The sequence below is a fragment of the Brachyhypopomus gauderio genome, chromosome 9, assembly GCF_052324685.1.
Source record: "Brachyhypopomus gauderio isolate BG-103 chromosome 9, BGAUD_0.2, whole genome shotgun sequence".
Taxonomy (NCBI): Eukaryota; Metazoa; Chordata; class Actinopteri; order Gymnotiformes; family Hypopomidae; genus Brachyhypopomus; species Brachyhypopomus gauderio.
In genome coordinates, this window is record NC_135219.1 from 22,286,391 (window position 1) to 22,314,257 (window position 27,867).

General features: G+C 41.4%; 1 protein-coding gene across 11 annotated transcripts in view; it reads right to left on the minus strand.

The window, feature by feature from the left end:
* otofa (otoferlin a) overlaps positions 1 to 27,867 on the minus strand; it is a 62,792-nt gene that overhangs the window by 27,608 nt on the left and 7,317 nt on the right. For all 11 annotated transcript variants that reach the window (XR_013133360.1, XR_013133359.1, XM_077017961.1 and 8 more), the window contains exons 3-5: positions 13,032 to 13,120; positions 9,163 to 9,262; positions 7,976 to 8,172 (exon numbers count right to left, since the gene is read on the minus strand). Coding sequence is in view for 9 of the 11 variants with exons in the window: in XM_077017961.1 (XP_076874076.1) it covers positions 7,976 to 8,172; positions 9,163 to 9,262; positions 13,032 to 13,120 (386 nt within the window). In the remaining 2 variants the exon portion in view is untranslated. The remainder of the gene's footprint in view (positions 1 to 7,975; positions 8,173 to 9,162; positions 9,263 to 13,031; positions 13,121 to 27,867) is intronic.

A 27,867-nucleotide genomic window follows, 5' to 3' on the forward strand; every position in this document is an offset into this window, starting at 1 on the left:
CAGATTAATCCACCCAGGGTACAGTGGAGCGGCTACGGCTGACCTGTGACCATCAGTTAGCATGAACAGAAACTCAGTATATGAACATGAGGAAATTGCCTAACCCTTTTAATCCGTTATTAAGTAAGTAAGTGTGTGATATAAAATTCTGGAAAATGCATTGACCACATATAATATCATTAAAAAGGAGGTAAGTATATGTTTAAACACAAATACTTATGTCAATGCATGCATGATTGATTCAATTAGTGATCTTCTCACTCCTTTTTCGTTTCAATCTGGTCAAAACGTGGGTGAAGTGTGTGTAGAAATAACAAGAATATTCTTCAAGTAATGGTGTGTGAATATAATTTTGCTGATTCTTTTCATTAAAATATATGTATATATATTTCCCCACTTTTGTTTAATGTAGGAATATCTTCAGAAGATAAGATCTGTCTTACATTCACTTTACATGAAGGTATGAAACATTGGCTTACAGGTGGAGACACTTTAATGGACACAAACATTAAACCTGCCTTAACCATCAGTATCTGCATCGGCACAACACCATTCCACCTCAATAATTCAGCACTTCCACTGCCAAACGCAAACCAATGGCCTGAGACCCACGGGACACAGAATCCATGGAACACGCAGGCCATTCTGTCATTTGGTGAAGTTCCAAAGCAATGGCTTAGTCTTTTGAGCATAAAACATAAAGATGACCAGCAAACCTCATAGAAACTGACCAGAAATTAAATTTGAATGAAGGTCTGGAGATTAGAATGAATTTGAATGAACAATGGTTATTCGGCTCTATAGATTCAACCGTATCAATGCCATGGGAGTAGTGAATGTTTACTCTGTTGAGATCTGGATCAGGTTTAATGATCAGTCAGGGCACATTGGCTCCAGTAGCATTTCTGAATGATTTCAGAGTGGAGTCCTTAAGGCTGTGCAATAGATCCTTGAGTTTATCTTCTTACTGCAAAACTAATTAAAAACATTACTGAGTAAATGTTCTTGTAAACTACGAAAACAGTATTGCTCCAAACACACTAGATCCAGCCTCTGAAGACTGGTTGATCATAAGCTGATGAGGTGTATCAAGACTGTAGAAACTGGAAAACTGTAGCAAGCAACATGGAAGACCCCAGATACCAGAGTGAAGAATTTGACTAATTACATGTTTTATTATTATTATTACTACATTATTAATATTATTATAGATTATTATTATAGATTACAAATTATTACAACAAATAGAAAAATATAAGCAAAAGTAGTCTGATTTCTTTTTTTATATAGATTTCTTTTTTTATATAGAATATATGGCACTTTGCCAAAGCTGGAAGCTTTTACATTTATACTAGCATATATTTAAAGCAAAGTCAAATAGATGAATTGTCCGAAGAAACAGGTGAATTCAGAGAAAACAGCACAAAGCCTGCCGATGAATACTGCATGGTGAAGGCCGTTCTGCTCCAGAGACTTGCTTGAATGGGATGGGCTTCACTGGCCGGCCAGCCTGAATACAGCATATATGTCCTGAAGAATGAGGAACAGCTAAGACAATACCACTGATCTCTAGATACAGTTACACAATGCTCGATCTGTATCACTGTCGCTGATATCAGTACATTGACTGTGTGCTTTCAGAAGAATTACATCACCAAACAGAGTGCCAGTCTCTGTTCAGTGAGAGGCTTTAGTTAGTTTTTGAGTGGATCTCCACTGGATTGAGTGGATCTCCACTTAAGTAAATGTGAAGGGTTTTTGACACTCAAAGCAACCATTTTGTTTGAGTGACAGAACACTCTAAGACAGTGGTTCCCAAACTTTTTCTGCCATGCCCCCCTTAGTAGATGATAATATTTTTGTGCCCCCCCCCACACCCCCCCATATTGACACATGTGCACATGTTTTACTTCCAAGCTCCGCGCCCCCCCTGCAATAGCTCCGCGCCCCACCTAGGGGGCGCACCCCCCACTTTGAACCACTGCTCTAAGGGGACCTCATGAAAACACTGTCAGCTGTGATATCTGTCTGTGATATCTAAACACAGGTTTACTGCATGTATTAAACAACAATTTAACTGAATGTTTGCATTTTCTTTTTAACATTATCATATCAAAAGTATGGTGTAATGTAAAATAGCATCTATGTGATAAATAGTAACTATGTGAGGCAAAATAAACTCTAAGACAAGTAAGTAAATAAATAGTAAATATAAATATGAGTAAGCATGTTTTTTCTGTATGTTTGTGGCCGAAAGAAGGACTGGAGAGAAAAAATGAACAGGAGCGGAACCAGCCCAGGGAAAGTCAGTGAAGCTGATCATTACACCAGCAGTAAAGAAGGCCAACCAGACAGAACAGTACGATTAAACATCCATAACTTTCCATTATATCACCAGGTCCAGCTGAATCCAATTCTAGATCCTCGTTCTTCATCCTTCAAGCTTCTGTTGCATCAAACATCAGAGAGTGGGGCTGAAGTGTTCTAACCAAAATCGTAGCCGGCGATCCTTGCTGGACCCCTCAAACGCCTCCATATATAACCTAACTTATCATGCAGAGTGTAGTCATGTTTTAAGCACGGCCACTGCCTCATTTCTTAGATCCTGGCTTTGAAGAATGGCAGAACAAAAGGCAATACACACAAAGAGAGTGTTAGCGCTGAAGGCCTCGTCTCTCAGCCAGAGCCTGGCTTTGAACAGGAGCCACACGATGGAGAGAATTTCTTTTAAAATCGTCCTTCTGGTTCCAAAGAGAGTACATTTTTGATTTATTAAAGTGAAATGTCTACATTTGCCTACAGGTAGTCAATATCACAATAATAAGCTCAGAACACATTGGAGCAACAAAAGAATGATATAAAGACAAGCGTGATACGAGTATAGCAGTGAACATCAGATTTCAGTTTGTTCATTATGAAGCACAAAAAAAAGATGGAACTGGTGAATTTGCTAGATGTGTTATGTTCTGTTTCGCTCAAACACAAGAGATGCTTTTCATTATTTTACCTTTTAATGCCACTAAACAACAGATATTAAATGTGTCTTCCATGAGGACTTCACACAGGACGTTTTAGAACCAGGTGTGGCTAGGGAGCCTTTGTGGTTTCGTGGGTGATATCAAAGACTTTTCATGTGATTGTCATGACAGGTGGGTTTCTTTCATATGCTGCATGAATGACCGAACAAGCAAAAGCTCCCATCAATGAACATTAAATATTTATGAACATATACAAAAATCATACTAAGGCAGGATTGGAGGTTTAATATAGCCTTGTCAATATATAGATTCCATCTCAACCTGTTCATATCTGTTTTTTCTACCAGAGACCTCTGAGTCTAAAGCTGCATCACAGGATTTTCAATGTTCATAGGATTTTTGTGCTCTTCTGCTCTTCTGAGGCTGAGACTGATACAGCTGTAAACCTGGACGGAGTCTGATACAGCTGTAAACCTGGACTGAGACTGATACAGCTGTAAACCTGGACGGAGTCTGATACAGCTGTAAACCTGGACTGAGACTGATACAGCTGTAAACCTGGACGGAGTCTGATACAGCTGTAAACCTGGACTGAGACTGATACAGCTGTAAACCTGGACGGAGTCTGATCCAGCTGTAAACCTGGACTGAGTCTGATACAGCTGTAAACCTGGACTGAGACTGATACAGCTGTAAACCTTGACTGAGTCTGATACAGCTGTAAACCTGGACTGAGTCTGATACAGCTGTAAACCTGGACGGAGTCTGATACAGCTGTAAACCTGGACTGAGTCTGATACAGCTGTAAACCTGGACTGAGACTGATACAGCTGTAAACCTGGACTGAGTCTGATACAGCTGTAAACCTGGACTGAGTCTGATACAGCTGTAAACCTGGACTGAGACTGATACAGCTGTAATCCTGGACTGAGTCTGATACAGCTGTAAACCTGGACTGAGTCTGATACAGCTGTAAAACTGGACGGAGTCTGATACAGCTGTAAATCTGGACTGAGTCTGATACAGCTGTAAACCTGGACTGAGACTGATACAGCTGTAATCCTGGACTGAGACTGATACAGCTGTAAACCTGAACTGAGTCTGATACAGTTGTAATCCTGGACTGAGTCGGATACAGCTGTAAACCTGGACTGAGACCAATACAGCTGTAAACCTAGACTGAGACTGATACAGATGTAAACCTCTCTCCCTCCTAAAAATACAAATGTCTTGGGTAAAAAAAATGTATACAAAAATTGAATAACCAAACCCATTCAAATTTAAAGTCATAGAGATATAAATATGATAAAACATGTGATGGTCAGAAATCAAAATTAATTGTTACAACAGGCAATAACAATATTTATTATTATTGAAAAACAATATTTCAATCTATTGTCACACAAGACTATAAATCACAGTGATATTGCACTATGACACAGTACTAGTGCACATGCACATGACCTGGATGAATCTGGAGATCATACGGCTACTCTGCAGAAGACAGATAAGAGTGAGGCAGGAGAGAGAGAGAGAGAGAGAGAGAGAGGTTCCAGTCATCACACTGAAGCTAGGCAATTACTCGAGCTGAGAAAGACTGCGATCTCCCCTAGGGTTCCAGCACCACCACTCAGTCACATTAATGCACAGACACACACACACACACACACACACACACACACACACACACACACACACACACACACAAAAACACACTATTTTTAACAGCAATCCTGCCTAATATATGCACACACACAGCAGGAGAGAAAGAGAAGACCCTTCCAACAGATATACGAAGGTCTCCCATTTAAAGCTGCGTCATCCTGAGTGACAGGAACCTGTGAGATTAGACCAGCACTCTGGACATTAGCACCAGAACATTCCAGCATGGTGGCATCTTCCCCATCTCTAATCAGAATACACACACATGTTCTTTATCATTGTTACAATCGTGATACTGGAAAGCGGATCGCTCTGCACTAATCGGATCCGTCTTTCAAAGCTAGAATAAACTACGTAACTGCAGCTACATCACAGGCCATAGTGCCAGCCTGCCTGGTGGAGGAGCAGGAATAAATCACTCGGTCACTTTGGTTATGATTCTTCACACCAATCCCCTGGACTCCCTGGTGTCCAGTGGTCCACCCCCATGTCCCACCTCCACCTCCCCCGAAGCACAATTTCTGTCTTACGATGAGCTCGCACTGTACAGTTCCAGTCAGTCACATAAGACTAACATAAGACCGGTTGAGATGATGCCAGTAAATCACACTCTGTGGTTCTGGTCACTAAACCAGCCACTGCAGAGTATGCCACACTGCGGTACATCAGAGCGTGTCACGATGTGCTACGTTAGAGTATGTCACGTTTTGCTATACCAGGATGTCATATTGTGCTACGTCAAAGTATGTCACATTCGCGCAGGACATGGTACGTTGTGCTACATCAGGGTATGTCACACTGTGCTACGTTAGAATATGTTTGAATATCACATCCAGCCATGTCAAGGTACATCACATTGTGTGTCATCACATCATATTGTGTCATGCCCACTGATCTTAACTCATGACCATAGATATTTGTTTGTGATGTACAACATGAGCTATGACAGCTTAAGCAGGCCAATTATTACCAATTATTAGTCTGAACCCAGCGTTACACACTCCACAGATTTCTGACCCTGCACTTTACTACATAAACACTTCTCCAGGGCTCCGCCTAGATGTTTGCTCACTCCAACCATACTTTGGTATAGAGTATGTCATAAGAGATATTCTTATAAAATCAGTTATTCTAACCTGAGTGGTCGATTTAATCTATAGATCCGGACCACCTAGAAAGGGTCCACACAGAAACGACCAACCCAGACCTGGGCCACCCAGAAATAGTTTGTTCTTTCATGCTGAGATGAAGATGACACCCTTAAGGAAGGTGTAATATAGAAATGCTCAAATTACCCTATGATCCTATTACAAAAAGGTGTTAACCTCCCTAAAAATCAATTTTTCACCTCTTCTGCTTAACACACATACAAACCCAGACACATAAATACATGCATACACACACACACACACACACATGGCCTTGTATGTGGACAGTGGATATTTCCACTGACCTGTGTACCAGCATATCACAATAAGGATAGACCTAAACTCAAGATACACACACATATAAACATGCTGACTAAGAATGTTCAAACTTCAGCAAGTGAGATTTCTTTTATGAGAAAAAGTTATTTTAACATCAACGCACATGCACATACACACACGTGCACACACACACACACACACACACACACACACACACACACACACACACACACACACACACACGCACGTGCGCGAACATTCTCACACACAAACAAACACCTGTCATTCGCAGTTTCATTGGACTCGTCATAAGCGCTGTCAGAACCTTCTGCTTCTTTGTAACCAGGGCAACTCCAGCAGTCAGAATGCGTTACATAATCCCACCACAACAGTGAGTCACCCTCTCTGAGAAAGCATGAAGACCGTGGCAGACTGCAGAGTGAGAACTACCACAAGGGTTACGGTGAATCGTACCGCTGCATACATGCTGTGGGCACATACGCCTGCTACACACGCCACAACGTACTGGCAGCTCGTCTCCCCTCCACGGCTCTTTTATCTTACAGCAAGCGACAGACAAAAATGTGCACGAGTCACTTCATGAGTGCAGCTGCACTGGACCAGGCTTCATCTACATCAACCCAGGAAGGCAGAGGTCCGAGTAACGGACACGGCAGAGCGATTAGGCCCACCTCCCTGGCTCGTTAGGGCCGGCTGCCGAGAGGAGACGTAAAGAATGAAAGAGAACATTGCTGTGGGATGAAGAGACGTGAGGATGAAGATGCTGGTGTGAAGGAATGACCCAGAGAAGAACAACACTGGTTGAATCACCACGAACACTGGACCGAGTCCAGCACTGATGAGACCCTCAAAATGCTAATGCTAAAAACACTGCAGAAAGAAAGAGTTCAGAGGTCAAAAAAAAAAAACAATATTTCTCAGCTGAGATACACTGCACTAAAACCAAAAAGTTAAAAATAATTTAATTATTAATATGTGGTGGTTAAATATTGATAAATGTTACCATGCTCAGGGAAAGAGCAGTTTGGCTGCAGTAAGAGAAAAAATGGAAGTCTCTCAGGTTTCTGTGGAGGGATGTAATGAAGTAAGTTCTGTTCTAATCCAGCTCTTTCATAGAATTTACAAAATGCTGACACCAATACCACGTTTCCTAGCATCTCACTAAACACTCCCTGCATGACTGACCATAAGTGTTCTAGTTTTTCTTCCCGCTGTCTCGTTTTCTAGAGGGACCGTAAACCATCCAGAATCCATGCTGTATACAATCATTAAAGGGTCTCGGAGGGACCCTTATGAAGGGGCGAAATATGAACCTCTTCGTCTGGGCAGATTCTAAACACTTGGGCTATAAAGGCCACAATAAGCAGCCTCAGTGCCATATGCTCTTTATCAGAGCTACACACTAAACAGAGCAAATCAGCAATAAATGTGATAAAGCAAAAGACACGTATCCAGACCAAGTGTACACGGATGATAGGATAAAATTGTTGTTTCAAGTGTAAACACATACACACACAAAGTGTGTTTATTAGCATCCCAGAACCTGATGCAGTTTAGAACAGAATAATAGGCTGTGGTTCCTTGGCTGTTATGATGGATCAGCAGATCTGTGGAGACCAGCTGGCTTAGTAGAAATCAATACTGCATCCCACACACTATTTAGCAGGAAAACACCCTTAGACAAAGAGTTCTGAATATTACTCATCGAGCACCCATTTTTCACCAAGTCCTCACACAAACAAAAAGTCATTAAGACGTAATTAAATGAGCCTCTACAGTATAATAAACACTGCAATTTCATCCAGTTATCTTTATCCTCACTTCACGAGACACCGGGTCAGATTGTGGTGTTGTGCTTATTAAAGGCCTTCTGAAGGCCACACTCACTTCCTGAATGCAGGAATGCCATGACTCGAGCGTCCTGGAGACGTCCCAGAGCTCTGGCTGTGTGCCGACAGCAGGCTGTCCGTCTCAAACTGGAACATCCCGTCACGGTCAGTGGGCACGTCGAGGAACTCCCCATCACTCCACACCTGCACACTCCCATCCATCGGCTGGTACCTGATCTCTATGGAGACGCTCGTCTGAAACGATAGACGTCAAATTCGCATCAACGTACAGCTCTCTATTGTCCCCAGGACTCAAATGACATCTTGTGTATTCTATAATGTTCCTTCCTACACCCTCTTTTTAACTAATTGGACTGCATCCTCCACCAGCAGTGATGCTACATATGATCTGGGGGTGGAGTGATCACTCTAATGTATCACTCTGGCGTGTGAGAAGAGGCGAGCTAAAGCCAGTGGGCTCGAAGCCCTGCTGTCGGCATCGGTTACGGCCGTCGGTTCGTGTTTACAAACTTGTGACCACAAGAACAAGCAAACGTTTAGCACTGGCCACACATGGCCCTCTAATCCCCCAGGGAGGGAGGGAATGTCACACAGGGGGAAGCGCAGACCTCCTGTGGTCCTGGAGCTGATAGGTCCCATCCCTCAGCATAACTGTAAAATACACCCCCCCCCCCCCCCATTCCTGCATCTATAGTCTCGCCAATAAAGCAGGAAGCAGGAGAAATCACTGATGGAGAACTGAGACATCAAGGAAGAAATATTATATTACCTGGACAGGGGAACCCTATCTAAGGAATAAATACAGGCCAGTATTGATGCAGAGTTTATCTACGGCCCCCTATTAAACCCTGCAAGGGTTGGTAAAGGGTTGTTACAAAGACTTCTTACAAAAACTTGTTTATAACCAGGACATAAATGATCACTGTAATTACATTCCACACACCTACTAAGGTAAGTCACAGTCAGAAAGTTTTTTTTCCACTAATCCAGTTCTATATGCATAGAATATGTGGAATTTCAATGTATTTTGTGCAAACCTATAAAGCAGGTGAATGGAAATTAAAATAAGCATGTGTGTGTTATGTGCGTGTTATGTGTGTGTTATGTGTGTTATGCAAGTTGTAATCAGGACTGACTCTAGAGTGGATGTGGAGTAAATGCTTGTGGATAAATGGAGTTTTCATTAGCGACACACACACGTATTTGTTGTGTTCCAACATTTACCTGGATAGCAGTGTTGTTGTCGTCAGTAAGAGTGTCGGTCACCTCTAAATGACCCTCTTCCACCACCTTCTGCAATACCATACAGAAGGTGCCGATCAATCTGTGGAGAATAAAACTCTCAGATATCAATGCTCAGAGCAGCACTGTACCACTCCGCCTGAGCGGAGTTCTCCCCTGCCATGTCAGGGCTAGAGGAAATGATGGTGAAACACAGTAGCAACTAGATCAGTCTGTGCATGTGGTCAGAGCAACACACACACGCACACAAGCATATGTGTGCACACACACCCAAACTCATCATGGGATATGACTGTAGACAGGCAAATTCCTAATGACAATGATGTCGATTTAAGCTCCCTACTGTATAAGCATCTATACTGAGGGACTAAATGTGACCTCTTATGTGTTTAGAGGAAAGCATTCACTTAATTATTTAGATTTTTGCTCACACAATGCAATGTTCTACAAGCCCTCTAAAACGAGGACTGTATAATGAGCTAATTGTAAACACACCTGTTCTTACAACCATATGCATCCTTGCCTTCCGATCTCACTAGCACATCTAACAAGCTAGCATGTCAACTGCACTGGTTCCTGGACAAGGGCTGCATTTTACCGTGCAGGCAACAAGTCATTATCTACAGGTGTCTTCGCTCTTCTCATGCACACACACGTACATCCACACATACATTGACACAGAACATTATCAGCTTCAGTGCCATAAACATTTACAAGGATCCAAATGAAATATATGAATATAAATGAGTCGGTTGTATCATGAGAATAAAAAAAGTGCAAAGCTCTCATCAATAACTTCAGTCATAATTTTTACAAGACTTTGCTTTAAGACATCATGGCAAAACAGGCAAAAAACCATTTTGACTTCTCAGAGAGATCAGTTTGGAATCCACCACATGAACCCCCAACACAGGAATGGGAATAGGGTTTGGTGGATTGGGTAGGATTGGTAAGTTTGTGGTTCTGTACTGAAGTGGTTGGTTTCTTTGTCATAGACTGTGAACTGGCATTGCAATCTGCACGCATGTATGGGTGAATAATTCACTGATCTAGGATCAGGTTCTGGCTCCTGTTGTTCTTTTCAAAAGACCGTTTATGCATTATTGATCTTCCATACAGCACAACACAATTGACTTTCATCTGCTTTGTAATTTATTTCATCCAGTCTTTTCAGAACAGACCCCTTTGTTGTTTGAGTGAAACCTGGGAGGTTGACGGTGTTCGTCCATGGTGTCTGATTAATTCATTCTATGCTTGGCAGAGAACAGACGTTTCTGTGGATGATAACCGATGAAGACATATGTCAGCCTCTGTTTCCAGGTAAAACCGTAGCCTGGACCCACCGTATCTCCAAACTAACATCAGTTTTCTCCAGGAACAGCAGCACTATCGACTTACCAGTCGAGGTACCGCTGGGTCCCAGAATTGCGTCAGCATATCCCTGCCGTTCCCACTTTGCAAAACACCTTCTCCAAACATAATCGCTCCCATGATAGCGTTAATGGTTGGGAGGAAGGAGAGGCATGCAGCAAAACTAAAACAGACAGTTGGGCTCTTGGTTTAGATGTTCCCTCAACTGTGTGCTTGTAAGGAAACTGTAGTGAATCCAGAGGGATTTGTGGACCCCAGTAATACTGGAATTAAGATGAAATACATTACCAGATAACAATGGTTCCATTGAATTATTAAAAATAGATGGATGTCTAAACAAATAATTTGAAGTTGCTATTAATATATTTATACACTACAGAGGCAGTAATTACAGAGTTGTGTAAGTGTTTGTACAAGTGTTTGTGCTTGTATTTTATTATCAATAACCCACAAATCCTAACTACAGTCCTGAGAGAGTGGATGTAACTTCATCTGGAGTCCTTTACAGTTCAGATTCACTGACCTTTGTTCTTCTGAAAGTTAGAGGACGCACTACAGCGCCACCATCTGGCAGTTCATGGACCATTTTCTAAAGCCACCTTGGGTTCACTGCAGTCCAAGGCATCTAACCTTTAAAAAAGTGTGACTGATCAATTTTAAAATGTGAAGTAGTCATGCATTTTTCATCCTCTGAGTCTGGAATTATTAACTGCTGAATGGGGAAATTTTGCTGCACTGGAAACCTAAAAACAAATGAAGAAAAAAAAAACTATACGTAACTTCTACAGCCACAGCTTGGTCTAAGAAAAGTTACAAGAAACTTGTTGTTGTTTGAGGAACTATGAAGAATAGGACCCAAAATATCTTCTTATATTTGTTTGTGAGAGTGCTAAGAGTAAACAGATCATTTACTGCAGTAAAAACTACTTAGTACTTACAGTGGTCCTTTAAATTGTCAACACAGTATCTGTAACATTTTCCTGAATGAGTCAGAGTTTGGATACAATTAGAGCCAAGTTCATTTACAATTGGAACAGTTCAAGGGTCAGATTTGGACTTTACAAATACAGTGAAAAACCACTGAATTCATCAGACTGTAAATACATTTTATTTATAAAGTCAAGTTCTAGATCTGCTGAATGTCATCTTCACTACTGTTACATGGGACATCATTAGATGTTAAAATGGACATTTCAAAATAAGGTGTCACCGAAAATACTAATGAGATAATGTGAAATAATACATTTTACATTGGTATTTTAATTATTAACGAGGACTATCACTATAACATAATCAAATGTAATATGCAAACTGTAAGATTGCATGGCCACAGACAAAAACAGAGAAGCCTTTGCTAATGCGTTAGATAAGAGAACTTTATCCAAAATTAATGGTTATGCATGCTGGAATCTGCATTTGACCATCTACCTGCTCAGGTCATCACTTCAAAGTCCTTACGTTCCTGCGACTTTACCGACTTAGATTAGAAGGTACAAATAATGGGGACCTACCCCATGCTGAGGCAAAAGTGTCAGAAAATCTATAAACAGCCTGGTCATGGCTATCTAACTGTGATTCACCCTAGCAAGGGGCCAGAAACAAGAGAGCACGCACACAAACACACACACACACACACACACACACACACACACACACACACACACACACACACACACACCAACACACACATAAACAGGAAATGTCTCACGCCTTGTCAGGACACAGGATTTAGCCGTCACTCAGAGGGCTGGGGTGGGAGGATGTAGTCCTAATGGACACGCAATCTCCTGCCTCTACTAAAAAAAACAAATGGCTGCCCTCTTACAGATTAACGAGGACATTGAAGCCAGTGTCAGGAGAATGCACAAAGGACATGTACACCTCACAAGATTAAGGCAACGTCACATGACCTTTTAGCTTAGTCTCAAAGTTCCCACTGAACTCCACATATTGGACAAATACGAACGCATCCAGTGGACTGTGATACAGAGTCTGGCTCCCTGCTGCTTTATGAAGTGAACATTTTCCAGCCCATTGCCCCTGCGATGCGGTCCACGCTCTCCTCGGCTTGCCCGTCCACACCCCCTGCAGGTTTTAGCTCATTCTTTCCATCAATGTTAGAATAATTCACATGATGATCCCAGCTCCCTGCACCCCAAGCAGCGCTCACAGAGCATATCTCTAATAAACAGGCTCACTCAGGCCCTGAGGCACTTCTGGGTTCACCAGACCAGGTTCACCTCGAAAAATATCTAGCTTTGACGTTAGAGTGTGTTTGGAGGTTTAACCAGATATACGACCAAAGAAACCATCCAATATAATGAACATATCTGAAAACCTAGCAATAATGGATATGAATATAGCCGGTTAGCTGCTCATAGCGTGTTTACATTATTCGGTGGGCTGGTGTGACTGAAACCCTCCAGGCCTGTGCAGCGTGTGGACTATACAGCGTGCACTGCTACACTGCGTTCACACACCTGTTGGTGAAGACTTTGCTGTAGTTGAATATCTGGATCTCCAGCATCTCATTGCCATCCACTTTACTGGCAATTGGCCAACGAAAAGCCTGAGGAAAAAAATTGAACAAAATTCAGTTCATTTCCAGGTTATTTGTAAGGCAGGAAGTGAACACGTTCTAAACGTTCACAGACCTTATAAGGCGCAGTACATTTTAATTATGAATTCTGTCATTGGTTTTGTAATACTTTCCACATAACCAAAATAAATATAATGAACAAGTACACAAAACACAACGTAATTTAAATGAAAATAAAAATCCCTTAAACTGGATTATCTGAATTCTGTAATTGGATTTTCTAAAGGTACAGAAATTAGCATTAATGGCACAATTAAGTCATAAAAAAATGATGCTGATAATGTTTTTGTTACCTATTGTTCTATAAGACTAGGAACTACATGCAAAACAACAAATGCAATGTTGATATTTATTTACAATAATTCATTTCAGCACATAGAATCACTTGAGCTATTCAAGAAATGGCAAGCTATGGAAAATGGTGCCAGACCATTTTGAGTCAAATGTATGTTTTTCTTTGCTCAACCTGTTAAGTGCATCAAGCAGGTAATTTCAAGGAATGGGACAGACGCTGCAGAACAACGGAGATTGACTTTCTTCTCCGTAAACTCCTGAGAAACGCGTCTGTCTCTGTGGGGTCTCCCCTCTGGCACTGCCCAAACCTGCCAGTGGGCTGATCCATCAGCCTCCTGACTGCACGACCCGGTTCCCCCATCTGCCACACTCATACATCCAGCCGAAGCAGCAGCCCCAGGGCTCGTTGAGACGTGCCACTTCATACACTGATAATGAGAAGTGTGACCCCCACCGCCCCACCCGACTCTAGACTGCAGGACGGAGTCACTCGGCAAGCCCCCGAAGAGAGTACAGCGTGTCTCTGACGTGAGGTGCTAGCTCTTGCTCCCTGGCTGTAAAAATAAGGAAAGTTATAACTGAAGTAAAAGATATCAGCATGCTCTGTTTGAGTGAAGTGACTGAATGAATCTGAAATACGCTTAGATCTGCATAAGTGCAAGTGAGAGATTTGAGAGGCTTCTCGAGGTTTGAGAAACCGTTTGAAGGAGGAGGCGGGCTCAGTCCTCTACGGCTTCAGGGGAGAGGCACCGAAGGGCATGACTACGGAGAGACTGATCAGTCAGCAACACGGAAGGTTTAATACAAGCACCTCACACCCAGCATGTGATCCTTAGACACACATACCCATACACCCTCACTCCGAGCAGAGGTACAAAAACAACACTGGATCATCAATGAGGAGGTTTCCTAGGATTATGAGCAGGCTCACACATGGACACACACACACACACACACCCACATGAGTGTACACATACACACACACACACACACGCACACACAATCAGAGACGACAGTTCTGAAATAGCTTACATCAGAAAGTGTTGACGCACAGCTTGTTGTTAACATGCCCTAGAATGAAATCAAGCACACACACACACACACACACACACACACACACACACACACTGAGGCAATTGAAGTCTTCCCTAGAGCAGCGTTGACTATGGAACCCTGCCTAATAGTAAATGACACACATTAAAAGCCTTTCGTCTCCATGAGCATAACGCTTCATCATCCCAGCACGCTCTGCCACTGCCAGCCCTGATTTAAAATGAGTAATACACAGTACTGTAGCTGCTACAGTAATACAGTACTGATCTCTGCACAAACAGCCCTTATTGTGCCCTGAAATAATAATCATTTTAAAAACTACCCTGATACACACGTTGTATTCCTGATATACATGCCATTGGTACAAATAGAAAAATACTTTTTTTAAATGAGTTCTGTTTCTGTGGAATTTGACAAATGTACTTGGGTTACGTTTGGGTTTTTGGGGGACAGTACTGAGAGTGTGAGTACAGTCCAGGCAGGAGGATTCCTGTAGTCACTGTTATAATAGCCCTGGGGCTTCACATAGTCTTAGGCACTGAGCTCATGGGAAATACGACAGAATACCCTTTCAGATAAGAAGGGTTTATTTCCTGGTGCTAATATAAATATTTCATGAGAGACTTGAGATTCAAGGCTACTTAGGTTCATAAGGGAATAAGACTTCTGCTAAACAAGTGAATCGTGATACTGATTAAAAATATATATTAAAATGCTCTGAGCCTTTAGTCATCCTCTAATTACTCCAGTCTCTAGTGGGAGTGTGAGAGGGTGCCGTAGGAGCGATGCTTAACACGCACCACGATGGTGATGTCAGATACATCTCCTCAACGGGCTCAGCAGTAACACTGCGCAGAGAATCCCATCATTATCACCAGCATCACTCCCATCCTGATAATGGAGCTGAAGTGAAGATGGAGAGGATGAAGAATAAAGACCTGAAGGGAGGGAAATAATTTAAAAAATGGATTGTGTTTAACCATGGGGGGGGGGGGGTTGTGATGAAGAGGATGAACTGTCAGGGTAACCATTCAGGTTTTGGAAGATGTTTTTAGGGCTTTGAGTTGTGATTGAGGCAACAGTAAATGAATCACAAGATGCTACTTTTTCTAACTAGGTTTTGTTGTTGTTGGAAATGACAGACTCTAATGTATGAGGGTTGAATGTGAATAATTGTGGTTCATTTGGTCCCGTTGGTTAGTAGAATAATTGGAGACTTTTGAATATTTGAAAATAGTTTGGAACCGACAATATAGAGGGTACGGTAATATATCATCTGCATGTAAGATGACTGTGTTCTATGCTGTGGGTCTGAATCCCTTTGATATTTGAATTTTGTTGCATGATGCTAATGGATGTCCAAAAATTGAGAACAGAAATGGGGTCAAAATCACAGGCAGGGGTCAAAACGGGAGAGCCATTCAGGTGAGATAAATATTAGTGCTGTCAATTCCAGGTACCGCGATTAAAAGTCCTCACCAGGATTTTGCTCTGGCTTCCTGGATTGTGTTGATTCCACTAATTTTACCTGGATTGCTAATTAGAAAATCTAGCAAGCTTGAGCAAAATCCTGGTGAGGACTTTTAATCGCGGCACCTGGAATTGACAGCATTAATAAATACAGAGGCCTGACAAAACAGACGGTAGTGTAACAAAGCAGTGTAACACAGAACAAAGCGCAAACAAGGGAGATAGCAATTTACCACAAGGCAGTGATGACAGAACATATCCACAAAACAACCGACTAGAGAAATACAGGGACTATAAATACACAGAACTAAACTAGACACAGGTGAAGACAATGACAATGTGGCAGACGGGTGGGGGGGTCATGGAGACAGACACGCAGGGAACGACACAGACACGAGGAGCAGGAACCTGAAGTGACAGCTACAGAGGGGGGCGTAGCCCTACGTGACAAATCCCTGCCTAGCATTTCACTGCAGCATGACATTTGGTTATACGAGTCCCTTATTTTTACTGTGGCCTTTGGTGTTGAGTAAAGATTTTTAATCAATTTTATAAATGATTCTCTGAACCTTAATTTATAAAATGTGGCAATCAAGAATTTCCCAAATGACTTTATCACAAGCTTTCTCTGCATTTAGTGTATCTACTCCAATTTGTGTGATGTGTAGTTAAGTAGTTTGTGGTCATTAGTGGTTAAGTGTCTTTATGTAAGGATGCAAGTCTGGTCAGGATGTGTAAGTTCTGAAATAAGCTTGTAATCTGGTGGTTAGGGTCTTGCTAGAATTTTCATGTCTTTGTTAAAGAGTGATAATGTTCTGTGATAATGTGGGTAATTTCTTTAATTTTATCTACCCATCCTTTGAGAAGTATTGGCGAGATAGCAAACTGGTAGAACTTGGCAAGACAGCAAACTGGTCCTGGCTCTTTGTTATGCTACTTGGTTGACAGCAAAATGAAATTCTTCAGGAATTGTTGAATTGTTTATTTATAGCGTTTTGCTTGTTTATCAACTCATTTTGTAATGTTGATATTACTGAGAAACGTGTTGCTATCTCCTGAATCTGAATCTGAGAATAATGAATATATATTTTCAAAAAAAACATTCTGATTCATCTCCTCTGGTGTCTGCCTGGTCTTTTCCTGTCTTTGACACCTGGGATCATTGTTCATCTTTGTTACATTTCATCAGATGAGCTTAGAGGTTTTCAGATTTGTTAAAGTATTGAAAATGTTTTATATCTCAGTCAATATAGCAACAATTGAGTTACTCATGCTGATTAGACTGTAATTTGCATAATTCATTTTACATTGTTAAATTTCATCTTTTTAAAATCATTTTATACTTCATTCTGTTAATTTCCCTACAATAACTCTGTATGTATTATGAAGAATCAATATATTTTTACCTCTGAGTAATATTATTTTACTTTTGGATATGAATGAATTGGCTCATTTTTGGATATAACAACTAACGCACACAATACACATAGATAGCAAACAGGAACCATAATACAATTCAAATCTAATTTTAGGCTTGGAGATGATTGGTGATTCAAACCCTTGGCCTCCAAAGGATTCTGAACATAGTTACTAGTTCACCACGCATACTCGTGCTCTGACGGGTGAGGGAGTGCAAATAAAAAGGAAGCGATCGCGCCAGTCTCAGGGGGAAAAAAGGATTTAATGAATAACATGCACCAACTGAAACCCGTGACATAATCCAAATGAAGGATACAATAACCAGCAGTCAACTGGTACAAAGACAAGACATATAGACAGACAAATGACCCTCAGGTGTCGGGATCCATAATGGGCCACGCCCACCTGAGGGACAAACACAACAACAACAGGACAATATGAACTACTGCCGCTGCTGTCGGGGGCGGCCAGCAGGGGGCCTCCGTAACGTGACACTTGCCTTGACTTATTTCTAATCATTAACTCTATTATATCTACACTATATTGCCAAAAGTATTCACTCACTTTCCTTGACTCAAGTATGAGCTTACGTGAAATCCCATTCCTAATCCGAAAGGTTAAATATGATGTTGGTCCACCCTTTGCAGCTAGAACAGCTTCAGCTCTTCTGGGAAGGCTGTCCACAAGGTTTAGGAGTTTGTTTATGGGGATTTTTGACCATTCTTCTAGAAGAGCATTTGTGAGGTCACATACTGATGTTGGACGAGAAGGCCTGGCTCTCAAAGGTGTTCTATTGGGTTAAGGTCTGGACTCTGTGCAAGCCAGTCAAGTTTATCCATGCCAGACTCTGCCATCCATGTCTTTATGGGCTTTGCTTTGTGCACTGGTGCAGTCATGTTGGAAGAGAAAGGGGCCAGCTCCAAACTGTTCCCACAAAGTTGGGAGCATGGAATTGTCCCAAATGTCCTTTCACTGGAACTAAGGGGCCAAGCCCAACTCCTGAAAAACAACCCCATGCCATAATCCCCCCTTCACCAAACTTTACACTTGGTACAGTGCAGTCAGACAAGTACCGTTCTCCTGGCACCCGCTGAACCCAGACTCATCCATCAGACTGCCAGATGGAGATGCACAATTCGTCACTCCAGAGAACATGCCTCCACTGCTCTAGAGTCCAGTGGCAGCGTGCTTTACACCACTGCATCCGACACTTAGCATTACACTTGGTGATGTACAGAGATGGGGGACTCGAGTCACATGACTCGACTCGAGTCGGACTCGAGTCGCGATTTTAGGGACTTGAGACTTGCTTGATTAACAGTGATAAAAGACTCGACTTGACTTTGACTTGGTATTCATGACTTGAGACTTGACTTAGACTTGGGTCAGACGACTCGAAATGACTTGTATTTTTTTGTACATACTGAGATGATACATATATATATTTGAATTTCTTTAAAAAAAAAATAGACGATTGTTGCGCGTAATGCGCATAAACCTGGCAACCCATCAGAACGCGGCAGACCAACAGAGTTGATGATTGCTCTTATCATGGACGCGGCTACTCCTAAAATAGTGAAATTTGGATTTAAGGAGTATGTAGTCGATGAGAAGAACAAAAAGCGAACAGCAACGTGCAGGGTTTGCAGTACCAAAATCAGCGACACGACCACAACAACTTCAAACTTCATTCGCCACTTCAAATCCCACAAAGAGAGGTAAGTGACTGTGTCTGTTAAGCTAACGCTAATCACTGGCTTACAGAACATTAGCAAAAAAGCTAAATGAATATACATTACTACATTCTTTTCTTTCTCTCTTGTTTTGTTATCAATGTCTGCCAGTAAAGTTAAATCCATTTAGTAATAACAAGCAATGCATTCTGTTCCACATTCAACTGATACCAATGATGTTCACTAGAAATCAGTTTAATTAAGTGAGCTTGTAGAGCTCAAAATCAGTCTGGAATCTCACTGTATGAGAATATGACTAACTAAAAAACAGAAGAGAGATTTATGTTCCAGTCCACAGTTTCAGCAGAACCACTATAGTTTTCGGCTAACTTCTGCTGTGATTTAAATCCAAACTGTAGCAACGTCGAGTCTTTAATGCAGTCTTTTAATGAAGAGTGTTCCCTGTTACTGGACAAGGTGGCTCCTCTAAAGACTAGGTCTAGGCCTATCATTAACAAAACTCCATGGATGACTGATGAAGTTCGTTCTTTAAGACAGAAGTGTCGTAGATCTGAGAGACTTTGGAAAGCTACGGGTTTGGAAGTACATCGTCTGTACCTAAAGGAGCTTCGCATCTCTTTTAATGATCTAGTAAAGGATGCTAGGTCCTCCTTTTTTGCGAATCAAATTTTACTCTCCAAAAGAAACCCAAAGATTTTATTTAATACCATAAACAATATTGTAGCTCCTCCTCCTGTAGCGCTGCCATGTCTTTCAGTCAATGACTGTAATAGGTTTCATGTGTTTTTTGTGGAGAAGGTCATGGACATTAGGTCCAGCATTAAGCCAGTGGCAGGTGTTTCCTCTTCTAGCCGCCCACCTTCTCTTACTGTTTTGGATTCCTTTCAGCCTATCAGCTTAGATGATCTGCTGGATGTAATTGTGAGGCTAAAGCCATCAAGTAGCTCCGTGGATGTGATACCCTCTTCATTATTGTTGAAGGTCTTACCTACCGTTGGCCCTGCTATATTGGCCATTGTAAATTCCTCACTGTTAACAGGTTGCTTTCCATCTTATTTTAAACACGCCACTGTTCAGCCTCTTTTAAAGAAATCAAATTTAGACCCGGCTGTGCTTAAGAACTATAGGCCTATATCTAAGCTTCCTTTCTTATCCAAAATTTTAGAGAAGGTGGTGGCAAACCAACTGATTACAGTTTTAGAAAATCACAATTGCTACGACTCTTTACAATCTGGGTTTCGGAAGAGGCATTCTACAGAGACTGCTCTCCTGAGGGTCTCAAATGATCTTTTAATGTCTGCTGATGTTGGTGACTGCTCTGTGTTGGTGCTGCTGGATCTCAGTTCTGCGTTTGATACCATTGATCATGAAATACTGATAAATAGGTTACGTGACTGGGTGGGCATATCTGGAACAGCACTTGATTGGTTTATTTCTTATCTCACTGGGAGAAGTTTCTCAGTTACGATGGGAGATTACACGTCTGAGGCAACCCCATTAACCTGTGGGGTTCCACAGGGTTCAGTTTTAGGGCCTTTGTTGTTTTCTTTGTATATGTTACCTTTGGGGCAGATTTTAAATAGTTTTAATATTTCCTATCATTTATTTGCTGATGATATTCAGCTTTATTTCTCTTTTAAACCAAGTGAGGTTCATAGTTTGTCTAGGCTATTAGATTGTCTTCAATCAATCAGAGAATGGACCTCAAATAACTTCCTACAGCTAAATGACAACAAGACTGAGGTATTGATCATTGCTCCTGATAGGCTTAGTCAAACGATTAAGCAAAATCTTGGGCTTCTTTCCTCTGCTGTCCACACTAGCCTCCGAAATCTGGGAGTTATCTTCGATCAGTCTTTAGCATTTGATTCTCATGTTAAACAGCTGTCAAGATCCTGTTTCTTCCACTTGAGAAATATCAGTAAACTGAGATCTATGGTTTCAACAGCAGATCTAGAGATGCTGATCCATGCGTTTATTTCATCTCGCATAGACTACTGTAATGCCTTGTTTTCATCTCTTAGTGTATCAGCTCGTGGACGTTTACAGATAATTCAAAACGCTGCAGCGAGGTTACTGACCAAGTCAAGCAGACGGTCTCACATAACACCCATTTTAAAATCCTTACACTGGCTTCCTGTAGAATTCAGGATCCAGTTCAAGATTTTAACTTTAACATACAGAGCACTACACAACACAGCTCCTGTGTATGTCGCTGACCTGCTCCACCCCTACACTTCATCACGATTACTCAGGTCAAACAACCTGAGTTTACTGTCTGTGCCACGCTCATGTCTAAAGACTCGTGGAGACCGAGCATTTAAGGTGGTTGCTCCAAAACTGTGGAACACACTTCCTCCACATTTAAGATCAGCTGACACTGTAGATACTTTTAAAAAACAGCTAAAGACTTTCCTTTTTACGCAGGCGTTTAGTTAGTGGTGGAGGTTGCAGCCGTTGACCTTGTACACTGTATTTTATTTCTGTTTTATAGTGTGTGTTTTTGTGTCTTTGATTTATTTTATTTTATTTTCCGTTGTAAAGCACTTTGTGGCTTGTGCCTGTGAAAAGTGCTATATAAATGTATTTTACTTACTTACTTACTTACTATTTGGACATTTGTGATGGACAGAACTGCCTTCAGTTTTGGGCCATGAACAGGCACACCCTACCCTCTTTGTTCAAGGTGGCGGTAAGAGTTATGGCAGTCCCTGCATCCAGTGCACCTGTTGAACGTGTGTTCAGCCATGGCGGGGTGATTATGCGATCCCATCGCTCACAGATGAGCGACAAAGTGCTGTCAAATTTAGTTTTTTGCAAATGCAATGCATTGTAACTGGCAATTTATTTGATGATTTATATGTTGAAATTGCCTCTAAGTTCCAGCAGTTACGAAATGAAATTTGCCTTTTTTATGTTTGTTACAAAAGAGAATCAAATTATTCTTATTACTACAGATTGTGACGCTCGGTAGAGAGGCACGACGAACGTCGAACTGTGCAATGAAGAACGTTTATTGCTGAACACAAACACGAAGCTCCGTGCGGAGTGCGAACAGAAAAATACACCTTTCACACAGGCACGAAACTTTAGACAAAGACGAGCACAAGACACCGCGCTAACGCACATTAAATAGGTGAATAACACAGACCCACGTGACCTCGAGACAAGGCACAGGTGTAACAAACGAACACGCTCACAAACAACCCACGCCCACGGAAGTATAAACATGGACATAACGACACGCAGACAACGTAACGGCACGCCCACAGGGAAGGGTCCGGAGCTGTGACCGTGACACAGATGAATGTGTTCGGTTTGGGAACATCCTTAATAGCTCATGTCAGTATTCAGTGGCATGTTAAAATAGATGTACTTGAATGTTTTTTTTTAATGTAATGTCAGCATTGTTTACATTTTAGGCTATGTTTTTATTTATTGTTTATTTATTTTATGTACTTGGTTTTATTTTATTGGACACCTATCTACAACGTATTTAACCCTCCTAAAATTCCAAGAAACAATGCAACAGTACTTCTCAATATTGAAAATAAAATTCAGCTCTTCATGATAAGATGTCTTTTACGTGATTTAAATATGGAAACTGGAGTTAGGGCATAATAATTTTAATGACTTGACTTGAGACTTGCTTGACTTATAGCAGGGACTTGACTTGCTTGAATTTTCCCACAGTGACTTGGGACTTGCTTGAGACTTGAAGGTTAAGACTTGAGACTTGCTTATGACTTGCACATGTGTGACTTACTCCCATCTCCGGTGATGTATGGCTTGGATGCAGCTGCTCGATCATGGAAACCCATTCCATGAAGCTCTCTCTGTTCTTGAGCTAATCTGAAGGCCACATGAAGTTTGGATGTCTATGACTGACTCTACAGAAAGTTGGTGACCTCTTCGCACTATTCGCATCAGCATCCGCTGACCCCGCTCTGTCAGTTATTTATTTTATTTAGTAGCTAGGAAATTTCACAACTTGTTGCACAGGTGGCATCCTATCACAGTTCCACACTGGAATTCATTGAGCTCCTGATAGCGACCCATTCTTTCACAAATGTTTGCAAAGACATTCTGCCTGTCTGCCTGCCTAGGTGATTAATTTTATACACCTGTGGCCATGGAAGTGATTAGAACACCTGATTGGAATACTTTTGACAATGTAGTGTAGCATTTTCAAATGTAACAGATCACCCTATTACAATTGGCACTTCTTTCTCTCACATATGAAGCATGAATTACAAACACAAATCTACCTTCCTATGACACCTTTTTACTATAAAAAAAAAAGAATTTATATTCCAAGAGAGTGTGCGTCCTTCCTAGAAATAAAGAATTCTCCTGAAATCCCACCAACATTTATCTGGGCACATTGCTAGGTACTGTAATTGCAATCCCCAGCTCACACTGAGGGAGAGCAGATGTGACAGCTGTTACGTGTCACGGTCAGGAGTTGTAGGGGGGTCACACCCCACGATGAGACTGGCGTGGTCCACCATCATAACTCCCCACCATGACACATCCATTCCGTCAACTTTAGCAGCAGTGCATGACAAACCGAGTAATAGGAAAGGACAAAGGCCATCTGGGGCTTTGGCTGAGGCTTCTCGAGTTTACAGATACAAATTGAAAGTGTTGTAAATCAATACTTGAGCCTTCCGGGATTAACAAGTATTAACTTGCATTGCTAAAGGTTTTTTACAAGGTAGTGGATGAACAGGTTCTAGCTGGGTTTTAATCTTGGGCTTCTTTAAGATATTTCATTGTAGATAAGAATGTATCTACATATATTTGACTAAGCTTAGTCCGACTAAGTTTGCTTAGCAGTGTAGCTTACAGAAGGCCTACCAGTCTGTATAAGCCTAGCCTAAGTGTGATTTATGTTTTCCGAGTCTTTATTGCTCAGGAGAGAACAATCTCCTCATGTTTCCAGTATTATTAAAACAGTACTTTATTAGAGGTAGTCTTTGTTGCTATGGAGATAAACCTTAACATGTTAATATTAGCCTCAGTTATGGAACCCTCTTTATCTTCAGTGATATGAAACTAATTAAAATAATGTGAGAGTCGTACTTAGTATTATGTTCAGATAGTGGTTAAAGGGAGCCTACTACACTGCACAGTGGCATGTTAATTAAAACCTTCTTATTTTCCTGCATCATTGTGGTGCATCTACATGAAGTCCACTCCACATGAGGTCACATCAAGACCAATTTGTGTTTACTTAGCTCAGCCACTCGCAACTGACAAACAAACTGACAAACGTTTTTATTTGTATTTTATTTTGTTTGTTTAATATTTATTAAACAACTCTTACACAACCAATCACACACCAGTGAGAAGTGGCAGCCAATTGCGCACAGCGTACTCAATTTATGACCAATCATCTTCAGTTCAAGGTGTTAGTATTTTGAATATTAATATAACGCTGCGAGGCATAGGCAGGATGCCAAGACTAGATCAGTTTTTGACCAGGACTCTTACGTAAATAGCAGTAGCGACATACTTTATCGGTCGCAAAGAGACAACATTCGACACTCAACACACGGACACTCAGACAAAGATGACCACCTAATGTGACACAGCCGCTTGGTTAAATACACAGACACTAATGAGAGATGAGCTCAACATATTACGGTAACAAGACAGGAGAGAAAAGGGGTGAAACGAGTAATGCACACACGGACTAAAACACGTTAGTAAACACATGCAGACGAACACACATGCTACACACAAGACCGCCCGAGGGAGGAGTCAGGAGCAACACAACTAAATTTATTTTAACCTATTGTCAAGAGGCCATCACTATTTTAGAAATATATTTTATGATGCTTAATATATTTAATAATCTCTCTAGTGTTCTGATTGCCGCAAGGAGCCTAATTAGTGTAGCCAAGAGCTGAATTAGGAAAATCCACATATCAGTTAGAAGGCAGAAAAAATGCATTATTTCAGACACACACACACACACACACACACACACACACACACACACACACTGACTGTACATAAACAGGCATGTAAAAAAAAAGGCATGCTGCTATGGGCACACGGAATACTGAAAATCACATTCAAGATAAATGTTCAGCCTATATAAATGTGTTCAGCCTAGAGGTCACTGAAGAGAATGACCTTTCATGACACCAGTTGAATAGTTCTAATGCTGAGCACTGAAATCTTTAAGAGAATACAATATCCCTTCTCTATACTCTATTAACACCCACAGGTTTAGCACTAATACAGTTCATTTCTGATTAACCAAGACAACAATCACAACAATAACAATGTAACGGGTGTAATTAGTATTATAGTGTACACAGACCTCCTTAAGAGTTTGGTATTTTGTGTAAAAGCTAATCCAATATTATAGGTTTTTGTAGTTGCTTACATGCCGTTCGTTTAATTAGACTCAATTTCCCAAACCCTACATGTTCAAAATCTAAGGAGTCCTGCCATGTTGACTGAAGCGTAACTCCCATAAGCTGTTTATAACAGCTGTGATGAAGTTACATATAGTGGGGTTTACAGTAACAATGTACAATGCAAGTGTAAAATCTGTATGTTGTCCAATTTAGCTGTTCATACTGGCATGGTTAGCCCCGGCCCCACCTGTCAATCACATCCTCACATCCTTTCGGTTTGCCATGTGTTCCTCCTGCCACTCCCATGCCTTTTGTAACCCCACCCCATGATTATCATTCCCACCTGTTTCTAGTTGTTTCTCTAGTTCATTCTGTGTATTTAATCCCTGTTCTTTGTCTTGTTCAGTGCTGATTATTAGATGTATTATTTCATTTCATCTGGCTGTTAGTAAGCGTTGAAATCATTCTAGTTGTTGTTTGTCTGTGTAACCTGTGAGTTATTTCCAGTTTATGTTGTATTTTTCTGCCTAGTTTCCCTTTTGTTTGTTATTCATGTTGGCTTTGTGACCCTGGACCGTGACTCCAACTCGGTTTGTGAATTTGCCCTCAATAAACTTCGCTATTCTCAGCATATGCATTGCACCATTGCTCTACAATGCCCCAGGCATCACACATACGTTATTTAGACCTTTATTAAATAACAGTTTAGATTATGAATTTAGGCTAGATTACGATTGTGTTCAACACCAATTTCGTCTAACACATTCCTGCTGAGACGCAGAGTGGAACTCAAAGAACTCATCAACTCAAAGAACACATCATGAGCTCTAAAGCAGAACAACTGAATTATTCACACCCTATATATCCTCCTCTTACTCCCTCATCACCTCCCTGTCCTTCTCCCCTTCTTCCTCCTTCTCTCTCTGCTGTGACATAGCCTCAACACGACCTCCCTTTCATTATGACAAAGAAGCGAAGTCACATCTGCAAACAGACCCAGCACAAGATTGGGCAGAGGGACAGAAGCCCAGAGCTTTAGAGAAATCAATGCAGCAGCATGTATGCTGGTGCTGACATCAAACCGAATCCCTAACAGGCTTCGTCTGCGGAGTCTTCCTCTGCCCTCTCCCACCGGTGTAGCTGCCTTCTCGTCTCCCCAGCAGCTCCTGGTATCTGCTCCCTGCCACACATCTCTAATCTTCTCATTTTTTTTCTCCCACACAGTTTTACCCTCTCTCTGGTTTTCCTTTGTTGTTCCTTTGATCGATGTGATTTTTTTTGGTGTATAATCTTTCATTTTGCTTGCTCGGTGTCACCTTATTACAAACCCAACCTTTCTGCATTTCCTTTCCGTTGCTGAATGAGCATCTTCACAATGGTATTTTCTGGTTTTAAAATCCCATTCTGGAGTAAGAAGCACACTAAGGAACATTTCGGTTAATTAGGCTTAGTGAAAGTCGGAGCAAGAAATTGGACCATTTTAGTTTAACACATTTGGGAACTTTTAATGGCCATTACTTTTCCTTTTTTGATGTTCTGAGATATGACTTCAGTGAACAAACAGGACATTCTTCATCCATCCATCATCTATACCACATAATCCCACTAGTCGGGGTCACATGGGGGGCTGGAGCCAATCCCAGTATTTCTGGGTGAAGGCAGGGTACACCACAGGCAGGTCACCAGTCCCCCACATGGACTACACACACACATACAGGCAATTTACAGTCATCAATCAACCTAACACACATGTCTTCAGACTGTGGGAGGAAACCAGAGTACCCAGAGGAAACCCACACAGGGGGAACATGGAAAGTCCACACATTGCAGCCGAGAATCGAACCCAGACCACCTTGCTGTGAGACGACAGTGCTAACCACCACACCACCCTGGACATTCTTCAGTCACATGTAAAATGCTTTAAGCCCAGTAGAGCTTTCAGTGACTTCTTCTCACCCAGTTTTGAATGTAATACAATGAATATGGATACTTATAATCCATACAACCATTAACCTTGAACTTTTTTTGAGTTGGCACATGTAAATTCACAAGAGATCATGTTGGGTATTTCCTGCAAATGGTGACTTATTCAGACTTCATCAGGTCTGATTAGGTCACCAAACAATTCCCCTGTGAGAGGGAAGAACAGAGATGTGTGAAAAACTACGGGTGGGTTTGATTTCATACCTGCAAACCAAACACTTTACATTCTCACCAAATGGGTTTTGGTTTTTGGAGTATTACAATGTGATTCTGCGTAGTCTCAGTGAGCAAGAAAGTGAGATCCAGTGCAGTGGAGCACGAGGCTCTCTGGTCCGAGCGGCTCCGTGAGGAGGGCACTTCACAGATTTCCGATAAACCCTTCTTAACTTTTACAGAACTGTTGAAACTGTTGAAACTATCGATCTGTTGT